Source organism: Drosophila takahashii, chromosome 3R, assembly GCF_030179915.1.
Source record: "Drosophila takahashii strain IR98-3 E-12201 chromosome 3R, DtakHiC1v2, whole genome shotgun sequence".
Taxonomy (NCBI): Eukaryota; Metazoa; Arthropoda; class Insecta; order Diptera; family Drosophilidae; genus Drosophila; species Drosophila takahashii.
Window position 1 is genome coordinate 2227714 of NC_091681.1, and position 24442 is coordinate 2252155.

Here is a 24442-nt window from a genome sequence, read left to right on the forward strand (position 1 = left end):
AAAAGTATCTTAATTGACAGCAAAATCCAAAGTAGCTCCCCTCAAGACGAAAACTTTGCCCCGCCTTGAGTTGTGCGCAGCTCACCTTCTTGCTGATCTTTATAATCGTGTAAGACCATTGCTTAATTTTCCGATCACAAAGGAGTTCCTATGAATGGACTTGGAGATCACTTTGCATTGGATCAAAACGCATCCGTTGTCGTTGTCGGTTTTCGTCTCAAACCGAGTAGCACAGATCCAAGAGTGTTTGGAAAAAGTAATTTGGCGACACGTTCCCACGAAAGTAAACCCAGCGGACACCGTGTCACGGGGATGTGACGTTGAGGAACTCACAGCTTCCATTTGGTTCGCTGGGCCGTCGTTTTTGCTTGATGCTGAAAAAGATTGGCCTGTAAATCGACACTTTAAAGTACCTTCTGATGTTAAATCGATGGAATTACGCAAGTCAGCATTGTGGTAAATTCAGAGCCCAATTATGCGTTTCAGAAAATAGAGTCTTTTTCGTCGCACATAAGGCTTCTAAGAGTTTTCGTGCGTGAAAGGGATGAATTAAGTAAAACAACCTTTTCAGTTGAGTTCTGTATTAAAACTGAATTTTATTTTCTAAGTCCCTGCTTAGGAAACTAACATGAAATTCTTATTCTGGTCTTATCTGTGGCCTACGCAGAGGCCGCGTCTGCCTGCGCGGGAGAGTTATCATTTGACCCCCGCACAGAAACCCTTGGCGCAATGTGAGAAGCATCTCAAGTGATTATCTTCGGTTTGGCTCAAGTGACCTGCACTTACAGATTACAAGTGCTAGCACCTCTCTTCTGTAGGGTCTACAATTACAGATCATAGTTTAGGGCTCTGGATCGATTTACAACTGTCACATGACATGCACAGAGCTCATAAAGTATTATATTTTATTTTTATTAGTGTTCGTCTGAACATTCTGCCAAGGGTTGGCAAGTTTAGGTGTCTGTGTTAATTACAATTTATTTTATTTATTCTCAAAAATATTGCAATACAAAATTAGTGGACTGTATTAATTCGATATATTTTATTTTGCATAATAATTTTGACACCCCTTCACGGCTTGCAATTATTGTGTTTTAACATTTTAGTGAATTTATTTATTTTTTAACATAAAACATTTTTATATCATTGATTTATTGTACCTACAAATTTATATATTAAGCATACCGCTGGGTAATGCTATGGCTTGTAACTGCCTTCGTATTTTTATTTTCCTTATGAAATATACAATTAATATAATTATTATTACAATTGCTAAAATTAGGGATGCATGTCCAGCATGTTCACCATGTAAAAAGTCTAATTCCCTCAATTCTAGCTTGTGAGTTTTTAAGTATTGAATTTCCTTTGACAAACGATTGATTTCGTCCGTATGGTTGATTAATGGCATGTCGAGCGGGTTCCAAATAATCTTTGGTATCTCGTTAACTTCCCCAATGTAAGACAACACTAATGTTCCCTGATCTTCTAACTGAATACTGTGTTGAGCAACTAATATTTTATCATCAGTTCGAGCAGTACAATCTGACCTCAAAGTCCTTGTTCAGGTAAATCTATTATCTCTATTTTTGAATTGCTACACTGAATTCTAGCCTTAAAATTGTTTCTTTTCCAACTCAACCCAATATGACTTACTCTCAACAATCGATTTATACCTGCAGTTCGATGCCTTATTTGGTTTGAGAGGTTTAATCTCACAACTATTGTCGTTAGCACTACTCCAAGGCCAACTTCCCTCGCAAAATCTTTTATTCGACTGCCACCTTTGACATGTATTAATTGTAGATTCTGCCATAAGATGATATGCATCGATCTCTAAATTATAAATTAAGTACTGAGAATCTACATGCACTGTAATCATGCGGTCGTCCAATTTTAACGGAACTGGGATAATTTTATAAAGTACTGAAGCATGTCTACCAAACAATGGTATTTTGGCATTAATTATTAATTTTTTATCCACAAATAAACCTCTAGTCGTCAAAAATGTATAAACCTTCTTTAATTCTGTGCCTCTTCTTTTCCCTGGCAAGACTAAATTTTCAGACAAACTGTCTTTTATTCTGGAAATTTCACTTTTTAGCTGACTAGGGGTTAATATGTTTGTATTAAGTCGGCCATGATTTATGTCTATTAAGAGGCTTATGATACTATATTGAATTTTCTCGCATTCATCTATAATGTTACTTAGCTGTTTGGTTATCATAAAAAAGTTGATAGACTCTTTGTATACATAATATGATTCTTGCAATACCGCCGTCATATTCTTAATCCTTTCGTTCATTCCTTTAAAATTTGAGTTAACTTCATCAGTCGTTTTCTTTAAAATGTTAGTCGTAGAATCGACTAAGGAAGTTTGTTTCCTACTTAACTCGTTAAGGCTATGCTGATTGCTTAATAAGTTTTTCATATTATCCTCCATTTGTATCCTGTCGTCTTCATCCATTATTCCAAATAGAATGTGATAAAGCGATCCCATAAAACCAAATGGAGCACGTTTACTTCTTGATTTTCCCTGAGCCATAAAAAGTTTAGTATTTTCTTCTATGTCTGAGATCTGCCTTTCCGTGTTACTCTGAACTAAAAGGCATTGATCCTCAAAACTATGAAGTCGTTCGCAAATTACCCTCATTTTTGGTATTAATTCTTTACCTTTTTTAAGCATTTCGAAGTAAACGTCCATATTATAAAATATTTTAAAATTTCAAGACGAGGCTACAATTTCAACATCCCCCATTGGGTCTAAATATATTGCCGAAGTCTTATTTATCTTCTCTATTGCATACCTTGGCTGATCAACTTTAGCTGATGCATTAGCAAATTGGCAGAATATAAATAATAACATGGCCATTATAAAACCAAGTTTTGAGATCTTTGATGTACCTCTTGTTTGTCTTTTCGGTTTTGTCTCTTCGGGATCAGATTCCATTTTATCGACAGACTTAATTCCGTCTAAGGGACAAATCTTGCTTATCGGTCTAGTAATAAATCCATCTTGTAATTTCACTTCTACCACTCTAACCTTTTCGTCTTTACCCTTATGGACTTTTTCTACCGTTCCCATTGGCCACCTGGCTGGATGACTGTTCTCATCCTTCAACAAAACAATTTGTCCGTTCTCTATATTTGGACTTTCCCTCTTCCATTTGTTTCTCTGTTGTAGAGTATGCAAATACTCCTCTTTCCATTTAACCCAGAAGTCTCTTCTAATTTTTTGGATTAATTTCCTGTCCTGGAGTTAATACTTCATGTTGATCCATTTCATTCTCAGAAGTATACAATGGTCTTGAATTCAGGCATGCTTCTATTTGACATAAAAGTGATGTATGTATGTCAAACTTTTTTCCCCTATTACCCGTTTCAAATGGTGCTTCATGGATTTAACTCCAGATTCCCAAATACCTCCGAAGTGAGGTCCTGCCGGGGGAATAAAATGCCAATCAATTCTATCTTTTTCAAGCTGCGCGGCAATCAATGTGTTTTCTTTGATTGCTTTAACGAACTCTTGATCCAACTTTCTTGAAGCTCCTACGAAATTTGTTCCGTTATCTGAATAGATATTGGCAACTTTTCCTCTTCTAGCGATAAATCTTCTTAGGGCTGCTAGAAATGCATCCGAGGTTAAATCACTTACCATTTCTAGATGAATGGCCTTGGTAGCCATACACACAAATACGGCAATGTATCCCTTATATGTTTTTAGCCCACGATTCTTGGAACATTTAACAAAATAAGGACCTGCGTAATCTATCCCAGTATTTAAGAATGGGTACGACATTGTAACTCTGTATTTAGGCAGATTGCCCATTATTTGTTGAGCAGTATTTTGTCTGTACCTAGCACACTTGACACATTCTCTCAAATACTTCTTTAAGGAATTCTTTAGCCCGAAAATCCAATATTTCCTTTGGATATAATTTCGCATTAAGTTTATCCCTGCATGCAAAGTTTTTTTATGAGCCTTTTGGATCAAAAAATTTGTTAAATGGCACTTGTCTAAAATAATTGGATGCTTTACTTCAAATTCTGCATTGGAGTTCTGTAGTCTCCCTCCTACTCGAAGCATACCATCCTCATCTAAAAATGGATTCAACGACAATATCCTATTACTTGTCTTAATTTCGTTTTTTGTTTCCAGGCATTTTATCTCTAGACTGAATTGATATTCTTGCTGTTTTTTAATAACGATCTTTTCAGCTCGATTCAGCTCCTTTACCGATAGAATAGAAGGAAAAGATTCTTTCTTAATTTTTTATCGAATGAATCTATTTAAATATACTATTATTCGTATAATTTTTTCAATGCTGGAAAACTTCTCCAATAATTTGTAAATGGGGTCATCGGTTTTGTTATTTAGAATAGAATTTACCAAAACCACATCTTCTTTGGATCGATTTACAACTGTCACATGACATGCACAGAGCTCATAAAGTATTATATTTTATTTTTATTAGTGTTCGTCTGAACATTCTGCCAAGGGTTGGCAAGTTTAGGTGTCTGTGTTAATTACAATTTATTTTATTTATTCTCAAAAATATTGCAATACAAAATTAATTAATTAACTTAATTTGTTTAAATACAATGGTTTACAAATTATGATTGACCAATTTAAATTTAAATGTATATACTGGCTCCTATGAGAGCAAATATAAACAAACAAAAACTTCTGATATCAAATAAAAACACCTCTTAACGAGGTAAAAAACTAGTGACGATCGCACCTTCAACATACAAAAGTTCTGATATCAACATTTGTGACGAAAAATTATTACACTCGTCACTAAATACACTTTCTAAGATTTTCTCATTCGGCACGCTGCAATAGAAAATGCCTATGAAGGAAAAAAGGCTAAAATAGTATGCTAGGGCGGGCCGAATGAGAAAATATTAGAAAGTGTATTTAATGACGAGTGTAATAATTTTTCGTCACAAATGTTGATATCAGAACTTTTGTATGTTGAAGGTGCGATCGTCACTAGTTTTTTACCTCGTTAAGAGGTGTTTTTATTTGATAGATATTTAGGACCATACAAAGTTATAAATGTAGAAGATAGAAATAACATTAAAATAGATACAGGAAAAAAGAACTTCCAAGTAGTAAATAAAAACAGGTTAAAAATTTATAGACATTAACATCCGTATATAAAAAAAAAAAAACGGCCTGATCAACCGAAACAAAAAAAAAAAAAATTTTATATTCATCCAATTTTCATATTATTTTATTAATAAAAATAATTATCATAGGTTTTAAATACAATAATAATAAAACAAAAATTTCAGATTCGAAAAAAAAAAAAAAATTTTTTTACAAAAATATAATAAAAAAACAAAAAAACATATATTTTATCTATATTTTCCAATTTTTATATTTTTTTATACAAAACAATTTTTAACAATTTTTAAATTCTAAAATATATATTATCAAAAAAAAAAAAAAAGAAAAATTTTTTTAATTTTTTTAATAAATATTTTCAAACATACATTTTATGACTAGAAAATAATTTTATTTTACTACACTTACAATTTTTATACATATATATCTATATTCCTATTAAAATAACTTCATAATATTACGTTATTTTTCAAAAGGAGGGAGATGTAATATGCATGTATTGTGTATCGAATACCCACTGTACCAATACTAACATTGTGCAACAGTGTACTAAAATATATAAAAAGTCCCGGTCATCAAACTCAAGTGGCCAGCCGAAATATGATCATGCCTCAGAGCTTAACATGGGAAATGCAAGTGTCAGCATATTCCCACTGCCTGAGTGCACATATATACAGTACATGTGTATACAACTTCTCTCGCGCTCTTAGCCTTATGTGTGAGCATAGATATTCATATATATTGTTCTTATATACATGTAGCCGCTGCTGACCGCTGCCGGCGTAAGCCGACAGCTCAGCCGCAAAATACCTATTGTAAGCGAGCACTCTCAATCTGAAACTCAAATAATAAAGAACAATATTGGCCTGTTGGTCATCGGATATATTTTGTGTTCATTTATACTTAAAACAACTAACTGAAATATCTCGTGGCAACTTCAGATCGTACAATATACTTAAAGTAAAATCAAACGCCGAAGGCCTAGATAACGTTAGTCCCAAGTTCATAGAAATGTTGCTCTCGAAATTAATTTGTCATATTACCCACATCTTTAATGCTGTGTTTACCACCTCAATGTTTCCTGATTGTTGGAAAATCGCAAAAATTCTGCATATCCCGAAATCAAAAAAATGATTTTGACCAATATCCATATTGCCCTTCTTAGCGAAGTCCTTTGAGCAGCTAGTTGCTCCCCAGATGCAAACTTTCCTGGAAAACAATCAACTTCTTAGTTGTAAGCAATCAGGTTTTAAAAAGCACAGAAGTTGTACAACTGCCATTTTAAAGATATCCGAAGATATACGCCAAAATATTGATGACAGTAAAGTAACCCTTTTAACACTTCTTGACTTTAGCAAAGCTTTTAACTCGATAAATCATGAAATTCTCTGTACAAAGATTCGCAACCTGTATAATTTCTCAGCAAGTGCAGTAAGCCTCATCCGAACATATCTTTCCTACAGGTTCCAGGCCGTGGTCTCCGGGTCGCTTAAGTCATCTTTTCTACCCCTTACACAGGGAGTACCAAAAGGCTCAGTTTTAGGTCCGCTTCTTTTCTCGTTATATGTAAATGACCTCCCTAAATGTATTTCTATATGTGATGTGCACCTTTATGCAGATGATGTCAGATTATATGTCAGTCGTCCGCTAAGTCAAATTAGTGAGTGTATCGGAATTAGCAACAATGAGATTAAACAAATAAATAATTGGGCTGATGCAAACGGGCTAAGACTCAATCCAGCCAAGTCCAAATGCCTATTAATATATAAAAAATCAATTAATCTTAGATCCAGGTAAAAAATGTTGAAATAGACTTCGTTGAGCGAGCCACAAACCTAGGAATAGAATTTAACTCCACTTCAACTTGGGATGACCATGTCACTAAAGCCGTTGGGAAATCGTACGGCGTACGATCGTACTCAGGCAATTATCTTTAACCTAAAAACTAATTCCGAAAAATATTAGGATGCTAGTGGCGGAAACGTGCATTATCCCAATATTGATCTACGGAATAGAAATATTCGGATCATGCAACGCCACAAGCATGCGAAAGCTACAAGTTGCCTTCAACTCCATTGCGCGACATGTTTTTAATGTAGACCGTAGGAATCACATAGAAAGTCATGCTAAAAAAATTTTCCATCTAAGCTTTGAGTCGTGGATTAAATTGAAAACCTTGCTATTTCTGCATAAACTCCTAGTCAGAAAAGAGCCAAAATACCTACATGAAGAATTGCAATTGGCTTCTTCGGCCAGAACAAACAACATTGTCAGCAAAAGATTAAAACTTGCGATGACCGAAAATCACTTTTTTATTCAGGCCGTTCGCTATTGGAATGACCTCCCAAACCACTTAAAATGCATACGAAATGAAGCTTTAAAGCAATTAAAAAAAACTCTTTTAAGTTACTTGAAGGGCACAAGCTAATTTAAATTTTAACTTTAATTTTATAAGTTTTACATTTTCTTCTTCCTTTTTAAATTTTATTTTTTTTCTACCTATTTTTTAAGCATCTATGTAATCTTCTGTAAAATGAATTTGTTTCTAAATGTCAAAATAATTATTGTTTCTTTAAATGATATTGTACCTCTAGTTCCTTAGTAATTTTGTAATTACCACAAAGTGACCGATGTTAATCAAAAAGACATAGTCTTACATCATACGGGATAATAAATCAAATAAATAAATAAAAATAAAACTCCCTAACAATAGCAGACTGTCAGCCTCATATGGGTTCCGGGTCACCGGGATATCTTAGGCAACTGTATAGCGGACGAGTTAGCATTCCTATGGCTACGTGCAAGCTAATTTTTAAAAAGCAATTCAAAAACGCACCGCAGTGCCGAACCTTTCACCAGACATGACCTGAAATAAATAATAAGTAAACATCGCACTCCGTGCGGCATGCTAATTCCAGTTTTCACAGGCCATTGGCTCGTTGGCGCACAAGCCGGCAGGCTAAAAGCCCCAAAAAATGAATTTTGTAGAAGCTGTAGGAATGAGAAAGAAGAGGAAACGGTGGAACGGTGTTCTTGCCCAGCCGTATGCAGGATTAGACTGAAACACTTAGGCTGGGATGACACATTTAATTTTATCCTCAATTTATTGTAACAATTTTTCCCTTATGGGAGTTCAAATGAGTGCGAGCGAGACAGGAATAGCATGAATTCGCCGCACAATTATTGCTGCTAGCAGCAGAGCAGTCGACAAAAATTGATTCTAGTAGATTCAATATTGACGCTAGACACAATTTCAGGGCATACTATGTGAAAAGTGCTGATAAAGTAAATATGGATCTGAAAAAGGCTGCCCTATTTACATTAGAAATTAATATTGTTTTAATTTATTTATTAAAAGCGCGTAAAAAAAAGGAATATGTTTTCTGCAAACTGGCTATTGAAAAGGGAGGAAGAAGGTAAAATCTTTATTATGTGAAAACTGCGACTGGATGATATAATAAAATAGAATATGGTGTGTAGGATTTAGCCACAAGCTTATGCGCGAAATAAATGATGAAGATGAAAATTTATACATCCTCACCCTACGGATGACTCCACATCAGTTTGGACAACTTTTGGAAAAAGTCAAGCCATTTATCCAAAAGAAAAATACGTGCTGGCGGAATTGTATTGGACCAGCGGAGCGCCTACAAGTGACTCTACGATACCTAGCCACAGGTTTGGTTGGGCCATTAATTTTGAATTTACACTAGTATCCAATTTATATTTAAGGGGAGTCGCAATATAGTTTGCAGTTGCCTTTCAGGATTCACCAGTCGACCATTTCTAAAATTCTGAAGGAGACTATTCCAGTCATATACAATGTGTTAAAAGACCAGCATCTTAGGTTTCCGCAAAATTCAAAAGACTGGGAAATTATAGCCAATGACTTTTACACATTATAGGGATTTCCAAATTGCATTGGCGCTATAGATGGTATGTCTTACCTCCATTCTGCTCAATACATAATTCTGTAGTTTAGAAAAACATTGTAAGATCCGACCCTTGAAATCATCAGGGTCCACCTACTTTAACTATAAAGGAGATCACTCAATCATTCTTATGGCCATAGCGGACGCATACAACCGATTTATATATGTGGATGTTGGGGTAAACGGACGTGTTGGAGACGGAGGAGTTTGGTTACATTCCGATCTAAAGTACGCCATAGAAGGCAAACGAGTCCATATACCGCTGCCAAGGACACTATCACAATCCGATAGAGTATCTTCCTTTACTTTTATAGCTGACGATGCTTTTAGTCTGACCGACTACATGATAAAGCGCTACTCTCACACAAATTTAACACCTGCCCAGTATAACTTTAATTATATGCTGTCAACAAATAGGCGTGTCGTTGAAAGTGCAGTTGGAATTTTAAATCGTCAAATCGTTTTCAAGTCTTTTTCACCCCAATGTGCCGGACACCAACTGAAGCAGCTAAAGTCGTTTTGGCATGCGTAGCTCTTCATAATTATCTTAGATCAGATGCAATAGAAAGCAACAACGAACGAGCTGCATTTTCATTAGATGAACATGAGTATGCTGTAAGGTCCAATTACGCAGATCTGGAATGCGATGCCAGGCAAGCTAGAGCGACTAGAACTGGAGAGTGTGTGCGAAAGGGATTGGAGGAATTTTTCATAGAGCAAACAATTCTATAATATTTACAAAATAAAGAATACATTTAAAATGTGATATATTCATTTATTTTCTTTGTTGTTGCTCATTCTCATATTTAAATAAAATGTTATTAATTTCATTTCTTGCCTCCAATGATAATTCTCCAGACACTGACTCACGTACATTGAATAGTGATACTGGGAAGACTGAGGAGTTGCCTCATTAATTTGATGCGTTAAAGCAGAAGTTAACTTGCTAGCTTGTACGACCACGTCTTGAAGCATTGAGTTTTTAGGCTGCTTGTGTTTCTTTTTGGTACGTTGTACATGTGGTGTAGAGCCGTACGAATAAGATACCCCAGAATTGGAGGAGCCATCACCATCTACTGCAAAATTAGTGTCAATTAACTGCTCATGATCCTCCCTTCTTTCTTTGCTGGTTTCTCCATCAAAAATCTAGAACAAAATTACAATACACAATAAATATATCTTATTTATATAGACGCATACTTACAGAAATAGCACTTCGGTTAAATGTATTGACCGAAACCTTCGGTAGCATGTTCCCTTGCAAAAATTTCATTTTTTCCAAATGCTACCCAGAATAAATGTTTCTTTTGCTTTTTTTTTAATCTGGCGATGATGCATCCCAAATATACGGTGCATTTCAAACAACATCAATAAGACAATTGATGTCCTCGTCTCGCCAGCAAACCATTTTCACTAGAACTATTTATTTACAAAACTTGTCACATGTAATATTACCGTTCATAGTTAAAATTGCGTAAAAATATTACAAATACTAAGCAAAAATAGGCGTTATGGGGAAAATGAATACATTTTAATGAAGGATATCCTTTCTTAAATGACCTGACCGAAATATCCGAGATTAACCTTAATAACTTAAGCTCTTTTATTAAATCCTCCGGATGGGGGACTTGCTGATCAACCAACCTAAAGGCTGACTCATAACGGATAGGGGACCCAAAAGTGTAGAGATCATACAGTACCACAATGGACCCACAGATGTCTAAGTGTGCCAGGCTGTAGTCTGGTAGCCGTCCTAACCTAACCTAGTGTTCGTCTGAACATTCTGGCGAGGGCCGGCAAGATTAGGTGTCTGTGTTAATTACAATTTATTTTATTTATTCTCAAAAATATTGCAATACAAAATTAGTGGACTGTATTAATTCGATATATTTTATTTTGCATAATAATTTTGACACCCCTTCACGGCTTGCAATTATTGTGTTTTAACATTTTAGTGAATTTATTTATTTTTTAACATAAAACATTTTTATATCATTGATTTATTGTACCTACAAATTTATATATTAAGCATACCGCTGGGTAATGCTATGGCTTGTAACTGCCTTCGTATTTTTATTTTCCTTATGAAATATACAATTAATATAATTATTATTACAATTGCTAAAATTAGGGATGCATGTCCAGCATGTTCACCATGTAAAAAGTCTAATTCCCTCAATTCTAGCTTGTGAGTTTTTAAGTATTGAATTTCCTTTGACAAACGATTGATTTCGTCCGTATGGTTGATTAATGGCATGTCGAGCGGGTTCCAAATAATCTTTGGTATCTCGTTAACTTCCCCAATGTAAGACAACACTAATGTTCCCTGATCTTCTAACTGAATACTGTGTTGAGCAACTAATATTTTATCATCAGTTCGAGCAGTACAATCTGACCTCAAAGTCCTTGTTCAGGTAAATCTATTATCTCTATTTTTGAATTGCTACACTGAATTCTAGCCTTAAAATTGTTTCTTTTCCAACTCAACCCAATATGACTTACTCTCAACAATCGATTTATACCTGCAGTTCGATGCCTTATTTGGTTTGAGAGGTTTAATCTCACAACTATTGTCGTTAGCACTACTCCAAGGCCAACTTCCCTCGCAAAATCTTTTATTCGACTGCCACCTATGACATGTATTAATTGTAGATTCTGCCATAAGATGATATGCATCGATCTCAAAATTATAAATTAAGTACTGAGAATCTACATGCACTGTAATCATGCGGTCGTCCAATTTTAACGGAACTGGGATAATTTTATAAAGTACTGGAGCATGTCTACCAAACAATGGTATTTTGGCATTAATTATTAATTTTTTATCCACAAATAAACCTCTAGTCGTCAAAAATGTATAAACCTTCTTTAATTCTGTGCCTCTTCTTTTCCCTGGCAAGACTAAATTTTCAGACAAACTGTCTTTTATTCTGGAAATTTCACTTTTTAGCTGACTAGGGGTTAATATGTTTGTATTAAGTCGGCCATGATTTATGTCTATTAAGAGGCTTATGATACTATATTGAATTTTCTCGCATTCATCTATAATGTTACTTAGCTGTTTGGTTATCATAAAAAAGTTGATAGACTCTTTGTATACATAATATGATTCTTGCAATACCGCCGTCATATTCTTAATCCTTTCGTTCATTCCTTTAAAATTTGAGTTAACTTCATCAGTCGTTTTCTTTAAAATGTTAGTCGTAGAATCGACTAAGGAAGTTTGTTTCCTACTTAACTCGTTAAGGCTATGCTGATTGCTTAATAAGTTTTTCATATTATCCTCCATTTGTATCCTGTCGTCTTCATCCATTATTCCAAATAGAATGTGATAAAGCGATCCCATAAAACCAAATGGAGCACGTTTACTTCTTGATTTTCCCTGAGCCATAAAAAGTTTAGTATTTTCTTCTATGTCTGAGATCTGCCTTTCCGTGTTACTCTGAACTAAAAGGCATTGATCCTCAAAACTATGAAGTCGTTCGCAAATTACCCTCATTTTTGGTATTAATTCTTTACCTTTTTTAAGCATTTCGAAGTAAACGTCCATATTATAAAATATTTTAAAATTTCAAGAGGAGGCGACAATTTCAACATCCCCCATTGGGTCTAAATATATTGCCGAAGTCTTATTTATCTTCTCTATTGCATACCTTGGCTGATCAACTTTAGCTGATGCATTAGCAAATTGGCAGAATATAAATAATAACATGGCCATTATAAAACCAAGTTTTGAGATCTTTGATGTACCTCTTGTTTGTCTTTTCGGTTTTGTCTCTTCGGGATCAGATTCCATTTTATCGACAGACTTAATTCCGTCTAAGGGACAAATCTTGCTTATCGGTCTAGTAATAAATTCATCTTGTAATTTCACTTCTACCACTCTAACCTTTTCGTCTTTACCCTTATGGACTTTTTCTACCGTTCCCATTGGCCACCTGGCTGGATGACTGTTCTCATCCTTCAACAAAACAATTTGTCCGTTCTCTATATTTGGACTTTCCCTCTTCCATTTGTTTCTCTGTTGTAGAGTATGCAAATACTCCTCTTTCCATTTAACCCAGAAGTCTCTTCTAATTTTTTGGATTAATTTCCTGTCCTGGAGTTAATACTTCATGTTGATCCATTTCATTCTCAGAAGTATACAATGGTCTTGAATTCAGGCATTCTTCTATTTGACATAAAAGTGATGTATGTATGTCAAACATTTTTCCCCTATTACCCGTTTCAAATGGTGCTTCATGGATTTAACTCCAGATTCCCAAATACCTCCGAAGTGAGGTCCTGCCGGGGGAATAAAATGCCAATCAATTCTATCTTTTTCAAGCTGCGCGGCAATCAATGTGTTTTCTTTGATTGCTTTAACGAACTCTTGATCCAACTTTCTTGAAGCTCCTACGAAATTTGTTCCGTTATCTGAATAGATATTGGCAACTTTTCCTCTTCTAGCGATAAATCTTCTTAGGGCTGCTAGAAATGCATCCGAGGTTAAATCACTTACCATTTCTAGATGAATGGCCTTGGTAGCCATACACACAAATACGGCAATGTATCCCTTATATGTTTTTATCCCACGATTCTTGGAACATTTAACAAAATAAGGACCTGCGTAATCTATCCCAGTATTTAAGAATGGGTACGACATTGTAACTCTGTATTTAGGCAGATTGCCCATTATTTGTTGAGCAGTATTTTGTCTGTACCTAGCACACTTGACACATTCTCTCAAATACTTCTTTAAGGAATTCTTTAGCCCGAAAATCCAATATTTCCTTTGGATATAATTTCGCATTAAGTTTATCCCTGCATGCAAAGTTTCTTTATGAGCCTTTTGGATCAAAAAATTTGTTAAATGGCACTTGTCTAAAATAATTGGATGCTTTACTTCAAATTCTGCATTGGAGTTCTGTAGTCTGCCTCCTACTCGAAGCATACCATCCTCATCTAAAAATGGATTCAACGACAATATCCTATTACTTGTCTTAATTTCGTTTTTTGTTTCCAGGCATTTTATCTCTAGACTGAATTGATATTCTTGCTGTTTTTTAATAACGATCTTTTCAGCTCGATTCAGCTCCTTTACCGATAGAATAGAAGGAAAAGATTCTTTCTTAATTTTTTATCGAATGAATCTATTTAAATATACTATTATTCGTATAATTTTTTCAATGCTGGAAAACTTCTCCAATAATTTGTAAATGGGGTCATCGGTTTTGTTATTTAGAATAGAATTTACCAAAACCACATCTTCTTTGGATTGCTGTCGAGGCCAATGCTCCTTTGGCTCAGATAGCCATTTCGGACCTTTCCACCATAAATCACAGGTGGTCAGTTGGCTAGAAATAATTCCTCTTGATGATAAATCTGCAGGATTTTCTTCAGACTTCACATGGTTCCATTCGGTATTAGTTAGTTTTCGAATGTCATCCGTTCTTCGTCTAATGAACTTGACCTTACTATCACCATTTCTTATCCATGCTAAAGTTATAGTGGAATCACTCCAAGCATAGATTTCTACTTTGGTATCAATGGATTCAATTATTCGTTTGATCAATTCACTGCACATAACTCTAGCTTGGGAATAGTTTTTCTATTTTTAATTGGATTAATTTTACTTTTGCTGGCTACTATGCTTACACAATTTCCTACTTTAACATATACCACTGCTGCATATGCCTTTTCGGAAGCGTCAGCAAATCCATGAAGCTGTATTATTGAACACTTTTTTGAACTAATCCATCTTGGGATTCGAATAATAATAAATAAATTTTTCTTAATATTTACCCAATAATCTTTATCTTCCTTGGATAATTCTTGATCCCATTCACTCCTATTTATCCATAAATTTTGAATAAAAAGTTTTCCTAAAATAGTTACAGGAGCCAGCCATCCCAAAGGGTCATATATTTTTGATAATGTTGATAATACTATCCTTTTGTTGATGTTTTTCGAGTCCCCGCAATTTGAATTTAAATAAATCTTTCTGCGGTTCCCATTGAAGCCCCAGGGTTTTTACGCTTTCATTTTCCACAAGAGTGAGAACCTTGTATCTTCTACAGTTTCCATTATTTTTCAACTGTTCGATATCCATTTTCTTAAATTCATTCCCACATTTTGTAATTCTTAAGAAATCAATTTAATTAAATTATTGGCATTTTCTGTAGAATCAGCCCCAGTCATTAGGTCATCCATATAAAAATCATTTCTAATTATCTCACTTACATCTTTGTTTTTGCATTTATCAGCAATATTTACTAGAACTCTAGTAGCTAAATATGATGCAGATGCTGTACCATATGTGACTGTTGTCAATTTATAATTTTTAATTTTTTCATCTGGAGAATCTCTCCATAAAATATATTGATACTGTTGATCATTATCATTAATATTTATCTGACGATACATTTTTTCAACATCCGCAGATACTACAAATTCCCATTTTTGCCATTTAATGATAATGTCAAAAATATCTTTTTGAACTCGTGGACCAACCCACATTATGTCGTTCAAACTTTTATTATTAGTTGTTTTTGCTGAAGCGTCAAACACAACTCTTAATTTGGTCGTCAGGCTTGAATCTCTAATTACTGCCTGGTGAGGTAAAAAGTATTTTCCTTCTTCCTGCACTTCGACCATGTGACTTAAATCCATATATTCATGCATGAATTTAGCATAGTCTAACCTTAGTTTTTCATTTCTTTTTAATTTTTTCTCAAGATTCATGAAACGAGCCATTGCTTGTTTCTTCGAATCTCCTAGGTTAGGTTAGGTTAGGTGAGCATGGTTGGGGATTATAAACTAATCCCCTCACTTAGGCCGCCATGGGCCCCTTGTGATACCATATGATCTCAGAAAAGATCCATTTCCCTAGCTCATGGGTTATTGGGTTTCTCGAACCAGTTGGTTCTTTTCAGAAAACAAAGCAGTTTGGGTATGCTGGTGCCTTGTATGGCTGCAAGGTTTGGAAGCGTGTAGCTTCCTAGTGTTTGAAAACGTTTGAGGTTGTGTGCTGGGCAGAAGCACAGGAGGTGTTCAATGTTCTCCTCTTCTTCTATCTGTTTGCAGCTGCGACAGTAGTCGTAGCTGCTGAGTCCTAGCCTGCGAGCGTGTGTCCCTAAAAGACAGTGGCCCGTGAGGGCATTAATTAAGGTGGAAATGTCTGCCCTGTTACATTGTAAGAGGGTTTTGGTTCTATTCGGATTATAGTTACCCCAGGTAAGCCTGGAGGTGTGGCATGTTGGGATCGTATTCCAACGGTTGTTGGAGAGGGTGTACAATCTTTCCTTGAGGAGAAGCTTGCAGGTAGCTATGGGCAGCCCACCGTGTCCTTATCGCGAAGGATGTCGGTGGTTGTTCCTTGTCTTGCTAGTTCGTCCGCTATGCAGTTGCCTTCAATGTTACGGTGTCCAGGCACCCAAATGAGGCTGATTCTGAGATGAGTGGCCATCTCGTTCAGAGATTTGCGGCATTCAGAGATAGTAAGTGAGTTGGTTGAGTAGGAGTCGAGGGCCCTGAGGGCTGGTTGACTGTCCGAAAATATGAAGATGTCTGTGTTGCAGTGTTTTGTTGTATCCAGGTAAGACATGGCTTCCTGGATTGCCATCACTTCCGCTTGGAAGACACTACAGTGATCTGGTAGTCGAAAGGAGACTTTTATGTCCAGTTCAGGCGAGAAAACTCCCCCTCCTGTTTGCAAGTTAAGCTTGGAGCCATCCGTGTATATGTTGACGGCGTTCTCAATCTGGTGAGGGAGGTGGTCCCATTCTGAGCGGGTGGGTATGAGAACCTTATAAGTTTTTTCGAAGTTGACTGTGGGTGGTACGTAGTCTGTTCTGTGTGGTATATAACGCTGGTTTGTAAGTATACGGGAGTGACCTGATGAACCTGTTGACCAAGCCGACGCTTCGCGGAGCCTCAGCGCCGTTGCTGATGCCCAGCTTTTGGCAAGCAGGTCTAGAGGTTCTAGGTCAAGAATTGTATTCAATGCTTCAGTGGCGGTTGTGCGAAGCGCCCCACTTATGCAGAGTTCTGCGCTTCTTTGGATCTTGTTCAGAGTGAGAGTGAGGATAGGGCTGTCTCCATCAGGTTGCATAGCGTTTGAGGAAATTTTCCTTGCATTAGGATAACCACGTCGTCCGCATAGGCCACCACTTTTGTTCCCGCTTCCTCTAGAAGTAATAGAAGTTTATTAACAACTATAACCCATAGCAGAGGGGAAAGTACACCGCCTTGCGGTGTTCCTCTACTAACGTTCCTAGTCGATTGTGCTGATCCCATAGTGGAGTACACTACCCTACTGGTGAGTATGGTGTGAATGAGTCCCACTATAGGACGCTCAATGCCTAGTTCCGTCATAGCGCCAGTGATAGCCGTTGGGGTGACATTGTTGAAAGCGCCTTCTATGTCTAGAAAGGCTGCCAGGGAGTATTCCTTGTTATGGAACCCTCTCTCTATATACGATACTAGGGAGTGAAGGGCAGTATCTGTTGATCTGCCTTTACGGTACGCATGTTGTGCATTTGAGAGTAAACTAGGGTTGATAGTTAGTCTGATGTGTGTGTCAATTAACCTTTCCAAGGTCTTTAACAAGAAGGAGGAGAGGCTTATTGGACGGAAGTCCTTTGGAGAGGTGTGAGAGGGCTTGCCGGCCTTTGGTATAAATATTACTTTAATGTCCAGCCATCTGGATGGTATGTGATTCAGTGCCACACAGCCGTGGAATATGACCGTCAGCCATGGAAGGGTAGTATCTATTGTTCGTTGAAGTTGTGCAGGGAAAAGGCCGTCAGGGCCAGGTGATTTGAAGGGCTTAAACGAGTTAATCGCCCATTTGATGCGTTCAGGGTTTGAAATGTTGTCTATGCGCTGTTCGTCGAGGCTTTCCACTAAATGGAGGTCCTCTACTGCTTGTGTGTTATTAGGGAAGTGGGTGTCTAGCAGGAGTTCTAAAGTTTCCTGGCTGTTTCCCGTCCAGGTGTCTTCATTGGTTTTTAGGTATCCAACGGTTACTGGAGATTTTGCCAAGATTCTTCTGAGCCTGGACGCTTCCGCTGTAGATTCTATGCTACTGCAGAAGTTGGCCCATTCTCTTCGCTTTGAAGCTCTAATTTCCTTTTTGTAATGGCTTAGCTTCGTATGGTACGTGTTCCAGGAAGCCTCGCTGTTGCTATATTTAGCTCTGTTAAAATGACTTCTGCAGTCGCTTTTAAGGGCCGCTAGGGTAGTGTTCCACCAAGGCGGTTTGTGTTTTGTTTTGACTGTTCTGCTTGGGCAGGCCTTTTTAATGGCCTCCCCACAGATGTCAGTGAAAGTATTGACTAGGTTTTCTAGTTCATGACTGTCGAGTACGCGAGTCGGTGGAGTATTTAGGTTTCTATCGAGGAGTTTTTTGTAGTACCCCCAGTTAGTGCGTCTTAGATTTCTTATGCTCTCGGGGGGAGGGCATTCTAGAGATATTGTAAATTCTACATATCGGTGGTCGGAGAAGGAGTGTTTGGCTCCCACTTTCCACTCTTCAAGATGGTTGAGTAGGGTGTCGGATATCAGGGTAATGTCTAAAACTTCCCTCCTATTTCTAGTGATGAAAGTAGGGTCATTACCTTTGTTGCAGATGAATAAGTTGGATTAAAGGAGATAGTCATAAAGTAACTCACCCCTTTCGTTCGTATTTGTACTTCCCCATTGTGTGTGGTGTGAGTTGGCGTCTCCACCCAGGATGAGTTCCTTAGATGAGTATGTTTGTATGAGTTGTTGTGTTATGATGTTTGGTAGTGGCCCCTCTTGGTCATGAGCCAGGTAAAACGATGATATGGTGTGATGAGTGGGTGAGTTTAGCTCCAGCCTGACCGTGGTAAGGTCGCCTTCGCTGAACTGTGGGATTAGAAATGTATTAAAGTGTGTCTTAGTGAGAATGCAGGTCCTAGGTTTACCCTTACCCTTAATGTGAAAAAGCTTGTATGTGGGGGTTGATAAGCCACAGATGTTGTCACCAACAATCCATGGCTATTGGATGAGGACTATGTCTATTTTGCCCGTTGCCAGGCGGGTGAGGAGGGCAGCAGATGCTGCCTTGCTGTGGTGCAGATTAATCTGTAGATACTGCACCATTTTGCGGGTTGGGCTCGGGCTGGGTACCCTCTACTTCCTCCACAATGTCCTGGAGCACACTGCGGGTGCTCAACTGCTTCAGAGTCTCTGTGAGCTCCGAATCGGTCGACACGTACCCTGTGTGGAGTGACTCCTCATGCTCCATCTCGTCGTCGCTTGGGGGTTCGTAGGACGCACATGCAGCCAGATTGTCTGCCGCTAGCTTGTCCGTGTCGTATATTCGGAGTGTCGCCTTGTCGAAACCGTAGTTGACGCGGTTCTGTGATGCTGCCAGGGGTTCCAGGCATGCCTGGTTGAGTAGAATCACTACGTTCATGGTGACGCGTTCAGTCTTCTCAACCTTCACCACCTTCCAACCTTCTGTTGGGAGCTTGGGGTTGAACCTTGTCAAGAGGCTAAGAATAGCCTCTGGCTCAGAGGGTTCAGACGGCAACCACACCCTCGCCCTTGGTCTGGACGGGATATCCGCTGCCTCGCAGACGGCTAGCTTGGCCCCGGGGTAGACCTCGCCAACTTTGGTAATGGCAGCCTTGTAGAGCGCTGCCGATCTCTCGTCCTCACAGGCGATCAACTTTACGTTGCCCTGGTACCACCCTGCATCTGTGCAATCAGGTGGTGGTCCTGGCTTTTCGTCCAGCACTTTCAAGGCCACCGTCGCAAGTGCCCGCCTAACCTGACCCCACTGGTTCCTTGGGATCCTGCCGCCTTCATCGTTCTGGTCGATGACGCCGATGATCTTCCGATCCTTCACCACTACGGCAAAGGATCTAGACCACGTGCCGCGGCTGGTTGTCTTGGCCTTCTTGCTCGCTGGTTGAGCCACTTCGATCGACCTCTCCCGCTTGCTGCTGTCGCTTGGTGCCTTTGCGGGGTCGAAGTCTGGGATTACTGCCTTTGCCCAGGCTATGTCCTCCTGGATCTTTTGGTAGTCCTCCTTGGAAGTCTGATCCTCTCTTATGGGGTTGGTGGCCAGACGTTTTAAGATGCGGTGTGCCTTCTTACGTTCCAGTGGTCCTGCCTGATTTGGTGGTGTCCGCTTGAACTCTTTAGCCCTGGTACTTACCACAAGGTCAGCCCTAGCACCTCCCTCCGGTTGGTTTGGCTGGTTAGCCGCCCCAGCGTTGGTGGGTGTTTTGGTCTGGCCCTTGCGGTTCGTGGGGGCTACCCGGCTGCGTGGTCCGCTGGCCTTGGCTGGTGTTGATGTTGTATGAGTAGGGGCTTTCGGTACGGCACCCTTGCTCACTTGGTCGTCACTGGTGGTGACTTCCGACTTTTTAAGAGAGTCGGACTCCGCTTTTGATTTATTGTTAGTATGTAGATTCTCCATGTTAATTCCCACGAGCTGCGGAGAAAGGACAGGTCCACCCGGGCAGAGATCCGCTGTACCCGGGTAAGGCTGATTAGAACAGGCGGTCGCCACTTGCCTGAGCCCACCGTTAGAGACTGAGTTATTTGTTGACTCGGGCTCCCAGCCAGATTGACTCTCGGCACGGTTCGAGTGACACCTTAGTCCAGCCCGGGGTGAGATGATTGTTGGGGGAATAGGGAAGAGGTTGCCTTATGTGTGGGGAGTGGGTTTGTGTGAGCTATTTGTCGGAGGCGGCAGCACAAGCGCGACGTCGGCACTGCTACGGCGCAGATACCCGCTGACTGTCCGGGGCTTCTTATTTGCGCTTCATGTTGGGGCCTAGCGGTGGCTGGGCCGTGCCAACATCCACGCTTATTCGTAGCTGCCCTGGACGACCCGTTCGGTTGCCTTCAGCTCGCCGCCCTCCAAGCCATCCCACTAGCTCATTGGCCGAATCTCCTAAGGAGACATCATCTTTAAATGGAATTGACACAATGTATCGTCAATCTGAACCTTTTTTTGTAGTTTTTATGAAATAATTCTCACATATTTCAGATTCGATATCATTTTTGTCCTCTTCCTCAACTTCCCAATACCGACCCATATCTTTGAATTCGATGAATTGCTACAATTGTCTTCTTACCTTTGAATTTTTTGTATCCAGAGACAATCCACCCGAAATCGGTTTTTTGACCGAGGAGGCCATTAATTTTGACCACTCCATTCTGCAGAATGTGCCCCAATGATCAGATCTACACGACCCGGCTTATTAAAGTCTGGGTCAGCCAAATTGTACTTCTCCCACTTTGTTTTGTGTTGACTGGGAGAGCCCTCATAAGTTTTGGAAGTATAAGTGCTTCAACTCTTATCGTTTTTTGGGAATTATTTCGTTTAATTGAAAGATTTACCTTGTGCTTCGAGTTGCACTTTCCCGTGGACGATACTTTACTGATCTCTGTTTGAGGCCGAATTTTGGGCAATTTCAGAATCTGCGCAGATTCTTCTGAAAGTATTGTGCTTTGAGAACTACTGTCGATCAAAGCTCTAAAATTTTCGAAACCTCCCTCAGAGGTTTGAATTTGAATGCGTGCTGTAGCTAGCAACGCTTGTTCCGATGTCATACACGAGTTTACTTTATTTTCATTCGTTTTTTAAACTTTTTGGTCTGTTTTAGACTTGACGAAAATGTGTAGCATACTATGGTGATTTTTCTTACAAATCGAACATGAAATGTCACTTTGACATTTCTTACTATATGAATGTTTAAGGCATATAAAACACAAATGTGCCTTTTTTACTTTTTCCATCCGTTCAGATGGATTCAAAGCCTTAAATTTTTAACACTGTAGTATCAAATGTCCCGTACTTTTGCACATCGGACAACTGTTAGTAGACAACTCTTTCATATTGCTACTGAACACTTTTTTACCACGTTTTTCATCCTGAACTGAGCTAATCGAACTGAGTCGTTGCTCTAAAAATTCAATGACATCGGACAATGCTTGAATTTCATTAGTTTTTTTAACATGGCTCTCATACAGTTGTAGAGCTTCTTTGTTAAATTTTCTTATTATTATGTGTGCAAAAACTATATCGACCTTGTCAGAAATTTGTGCCTTTAATTTTATCATGTGAATTGACTCATTAATTGTGTCAATAAACATTCTTAATTGCCGCACTGATTCCACATTTAGATTTTAGAAATCAATAAGGCGATTAATCTGATCGGAAAAAATGTTCCTTTTATTTTCATACCGCTTGGTTAACAATTCCCAAGCGGCCTCATAGTTTTCACCTGATCCCAACAATAAGTGAGAAACCACATTCCTGGCTTCTCCCTTAAGTGAGATTTTAAGGTAATTAAATTTTAAGGAAGGACTGAGATCCTCCCTTAAATGTATGAGTTCATTAAACAACTCATAAAATAGGTCCCAATCTTTGGAATCTCTTTAAAATGTGGGTACCTGAATTTTAGGTAGCGTTGGCAAATCATCAATTTTATGATTTCCAACTTCTACCTTACTAGGCACAATTTCCTCGAGTTTTTTCTCATATCTTTGGTCACCATGGAAATATCGAACGCTAATTCTTCCAATATATCATTATACCTTTTAATCGTGACGTCCAACTATCTTATCCCAATAAAAATTAAGCTTCCCTATCCTAATTTCAAATGTTTTTATTTTATCATCTTAAATATCCTCAAATGTATCTTTTAAATACCTTTCTAACTGCTCTATTGCTGTATCTAACTGGCTTTCGCAGTTTACACTTTTTTCTGTATTCTGCTCTTTTACCATTAATTTACTATCGGGCTTATCGGATTCAGCTAACACTTTATCTATTCTTATTTTAATTCTATTAAAAATCGAGAGCATTTGCTCGTAATGACTCTTAATGAAGTAGTCATGGGCAACTACTCCAATATGCATAAGAGCTTTGTGATTTTCGATGCACTCGGCCTTTAGCTCATCAAATTTCTTTAAGTATTCAAATGATAAGCTTGGGAGATCTTCCAGCGCCTTACTGGCCTTGGTAATCTCCACCTGCCTTTTTATTAGTGCGATTGTTTGCTCGGACAACATTTTTTTTTTTGTATATATTTTTTCTAAACAACTTAAATAATATTTTTATATAATATTTGTAATTAAAAAAAAATTTTAATTTGATATATAGGACTTATCTGATCCTATATTTGTTGCCGCTGTTGTTGTCGCTGTTAAAACTGCGATGTTATATGTTCCGATGCTGTCCTCGTTCTTGTAGTCCTGGAGTCCTTATGGCAGTTTTGATGATCATTTACAGATGATTTACAGATGACTTACAGAGGATTTACAGATGATTTACAGATGATTTAGGTTTTTTTTTTTTTTTTGGGAGTCACCTTATTTTATTATTTGTATTTCTTTTGAGTACATTTATTTTTATTTAATTATTTGTTATTAAATTCGGGAGTAATTTTTGTTGCCAAAATAGGGAGTCACTTTTAATTTATTTCACTGTGATAACGTGAACACTTTTTCGATGTCGGCCTCGAATACGCCTGATATTATTAAATCACTTTTTCGATGTTTAAAAGGACTCGAAAACGCCCAAAAATATATTTGCTCGGGGGCAAGAATTATTTTTATTATTAATTTGTCGATTTTTCGACCACTTTTACAACAAATTTTGACTTTTTTGTGTAATACTATAGTTGAATAAATTTTTTATTAAATCAGAAAAGATTCGTTTATATCTTTTTGATTTTTATTAATTTGTTACTCTGCTTCTTACCACTGGTGGGGGATAACAAGAGTCAACTATTCATTAACACCTTAAACAAAAACTGCAAGTGTTACAGATTTTATTTTTTAGGTGCTGGCCTAAGTTCTGAGTCTCTTACCACTGGTGGGGGAAAACTGCAGAGTTGTCGAAGGACCAAAATGAAAGGGATGAATTAAGTAAAACAACCTTTTCAGTTGAGTTCTGTATTAAAACTGAATTTTGTTTTCTAAGTCCCTGCTTAGGAAACTAACATGAAATTCTTATTCTGGTCTTATCTGTGGCCTACGCAGAGGCCGCGTCTGCCTGCGCGGGAGAGTTATCATTTGACCCCCGCACAGGAACCCTTGGCGCAATGTGAGAAGCATCTCAAGTGATTATCTTCGGTTTGGCTCAAGTGGCCTGCACTTACAGATTACAAGTGCTAGCACCTCTCCCCTGTAGGGTCTACAATTACAGATCATAGTTTATGGCTCTGAATCGATTTACAACTGTCACATGACATGCACAGAGCTCATAAAGTATTATATTTTATTTTTATTAGTGTTCGTCTGAACAGTGTGTGTCTTTCGGTTTATTCAAAGGTGCAAAAAAGTGTCCCACCCCTTTGAAAAAATATTTACTCCAAGAGTACTGAATTTTGGACTTTGGGAGTAAAGT

General features: G+C 38.0%; 2 protein-coding genes across 7 annotated transcripts in view; both read left to right on the forward strand.

Moving 5' to 3' along the window:
• Positions 1-24442, forward strand: part of l(3)80Fg (dnaJ homolog subfamily C member 16 l(3)80Fg) — a 426789-nt gene that overhangs the window by 344674 nt on the left and 57673 nt on the right. The gene's annotated exons all lie outside the window — the stretch shown is intronic.
• Positions 8629-9595, forward strand: LOC138913671 (uncharacterized). Its single transcript, XM_070217874.1, has 2 exons — positions 8629-8809; positions 9150-9595. The coding sequence occupies exons 1-2, from the start codon at positions 8629-8631 to the stop codon at positions 9593-9595; spliced, it is 627 nt and encodes a 208-aa protein (XP_070073975.1).

Excerpts from the sequence above, each read along its gene's own strand:
- LOC138913671 (XM_070217874.1), top strand. The coding sequence starts at position 8,629 with ATGCGCGAAATAAATGATGAAGATGAAAATTTATACATCCTCACCCTA. Across the intron at positions 8,810-9,149 it reads TCTACGATACCTAGCCACAG|GGTCCACCTACTTTAACTAT; the intron begins GTTTGGTTGGGC and ends TGAAATCATCAG.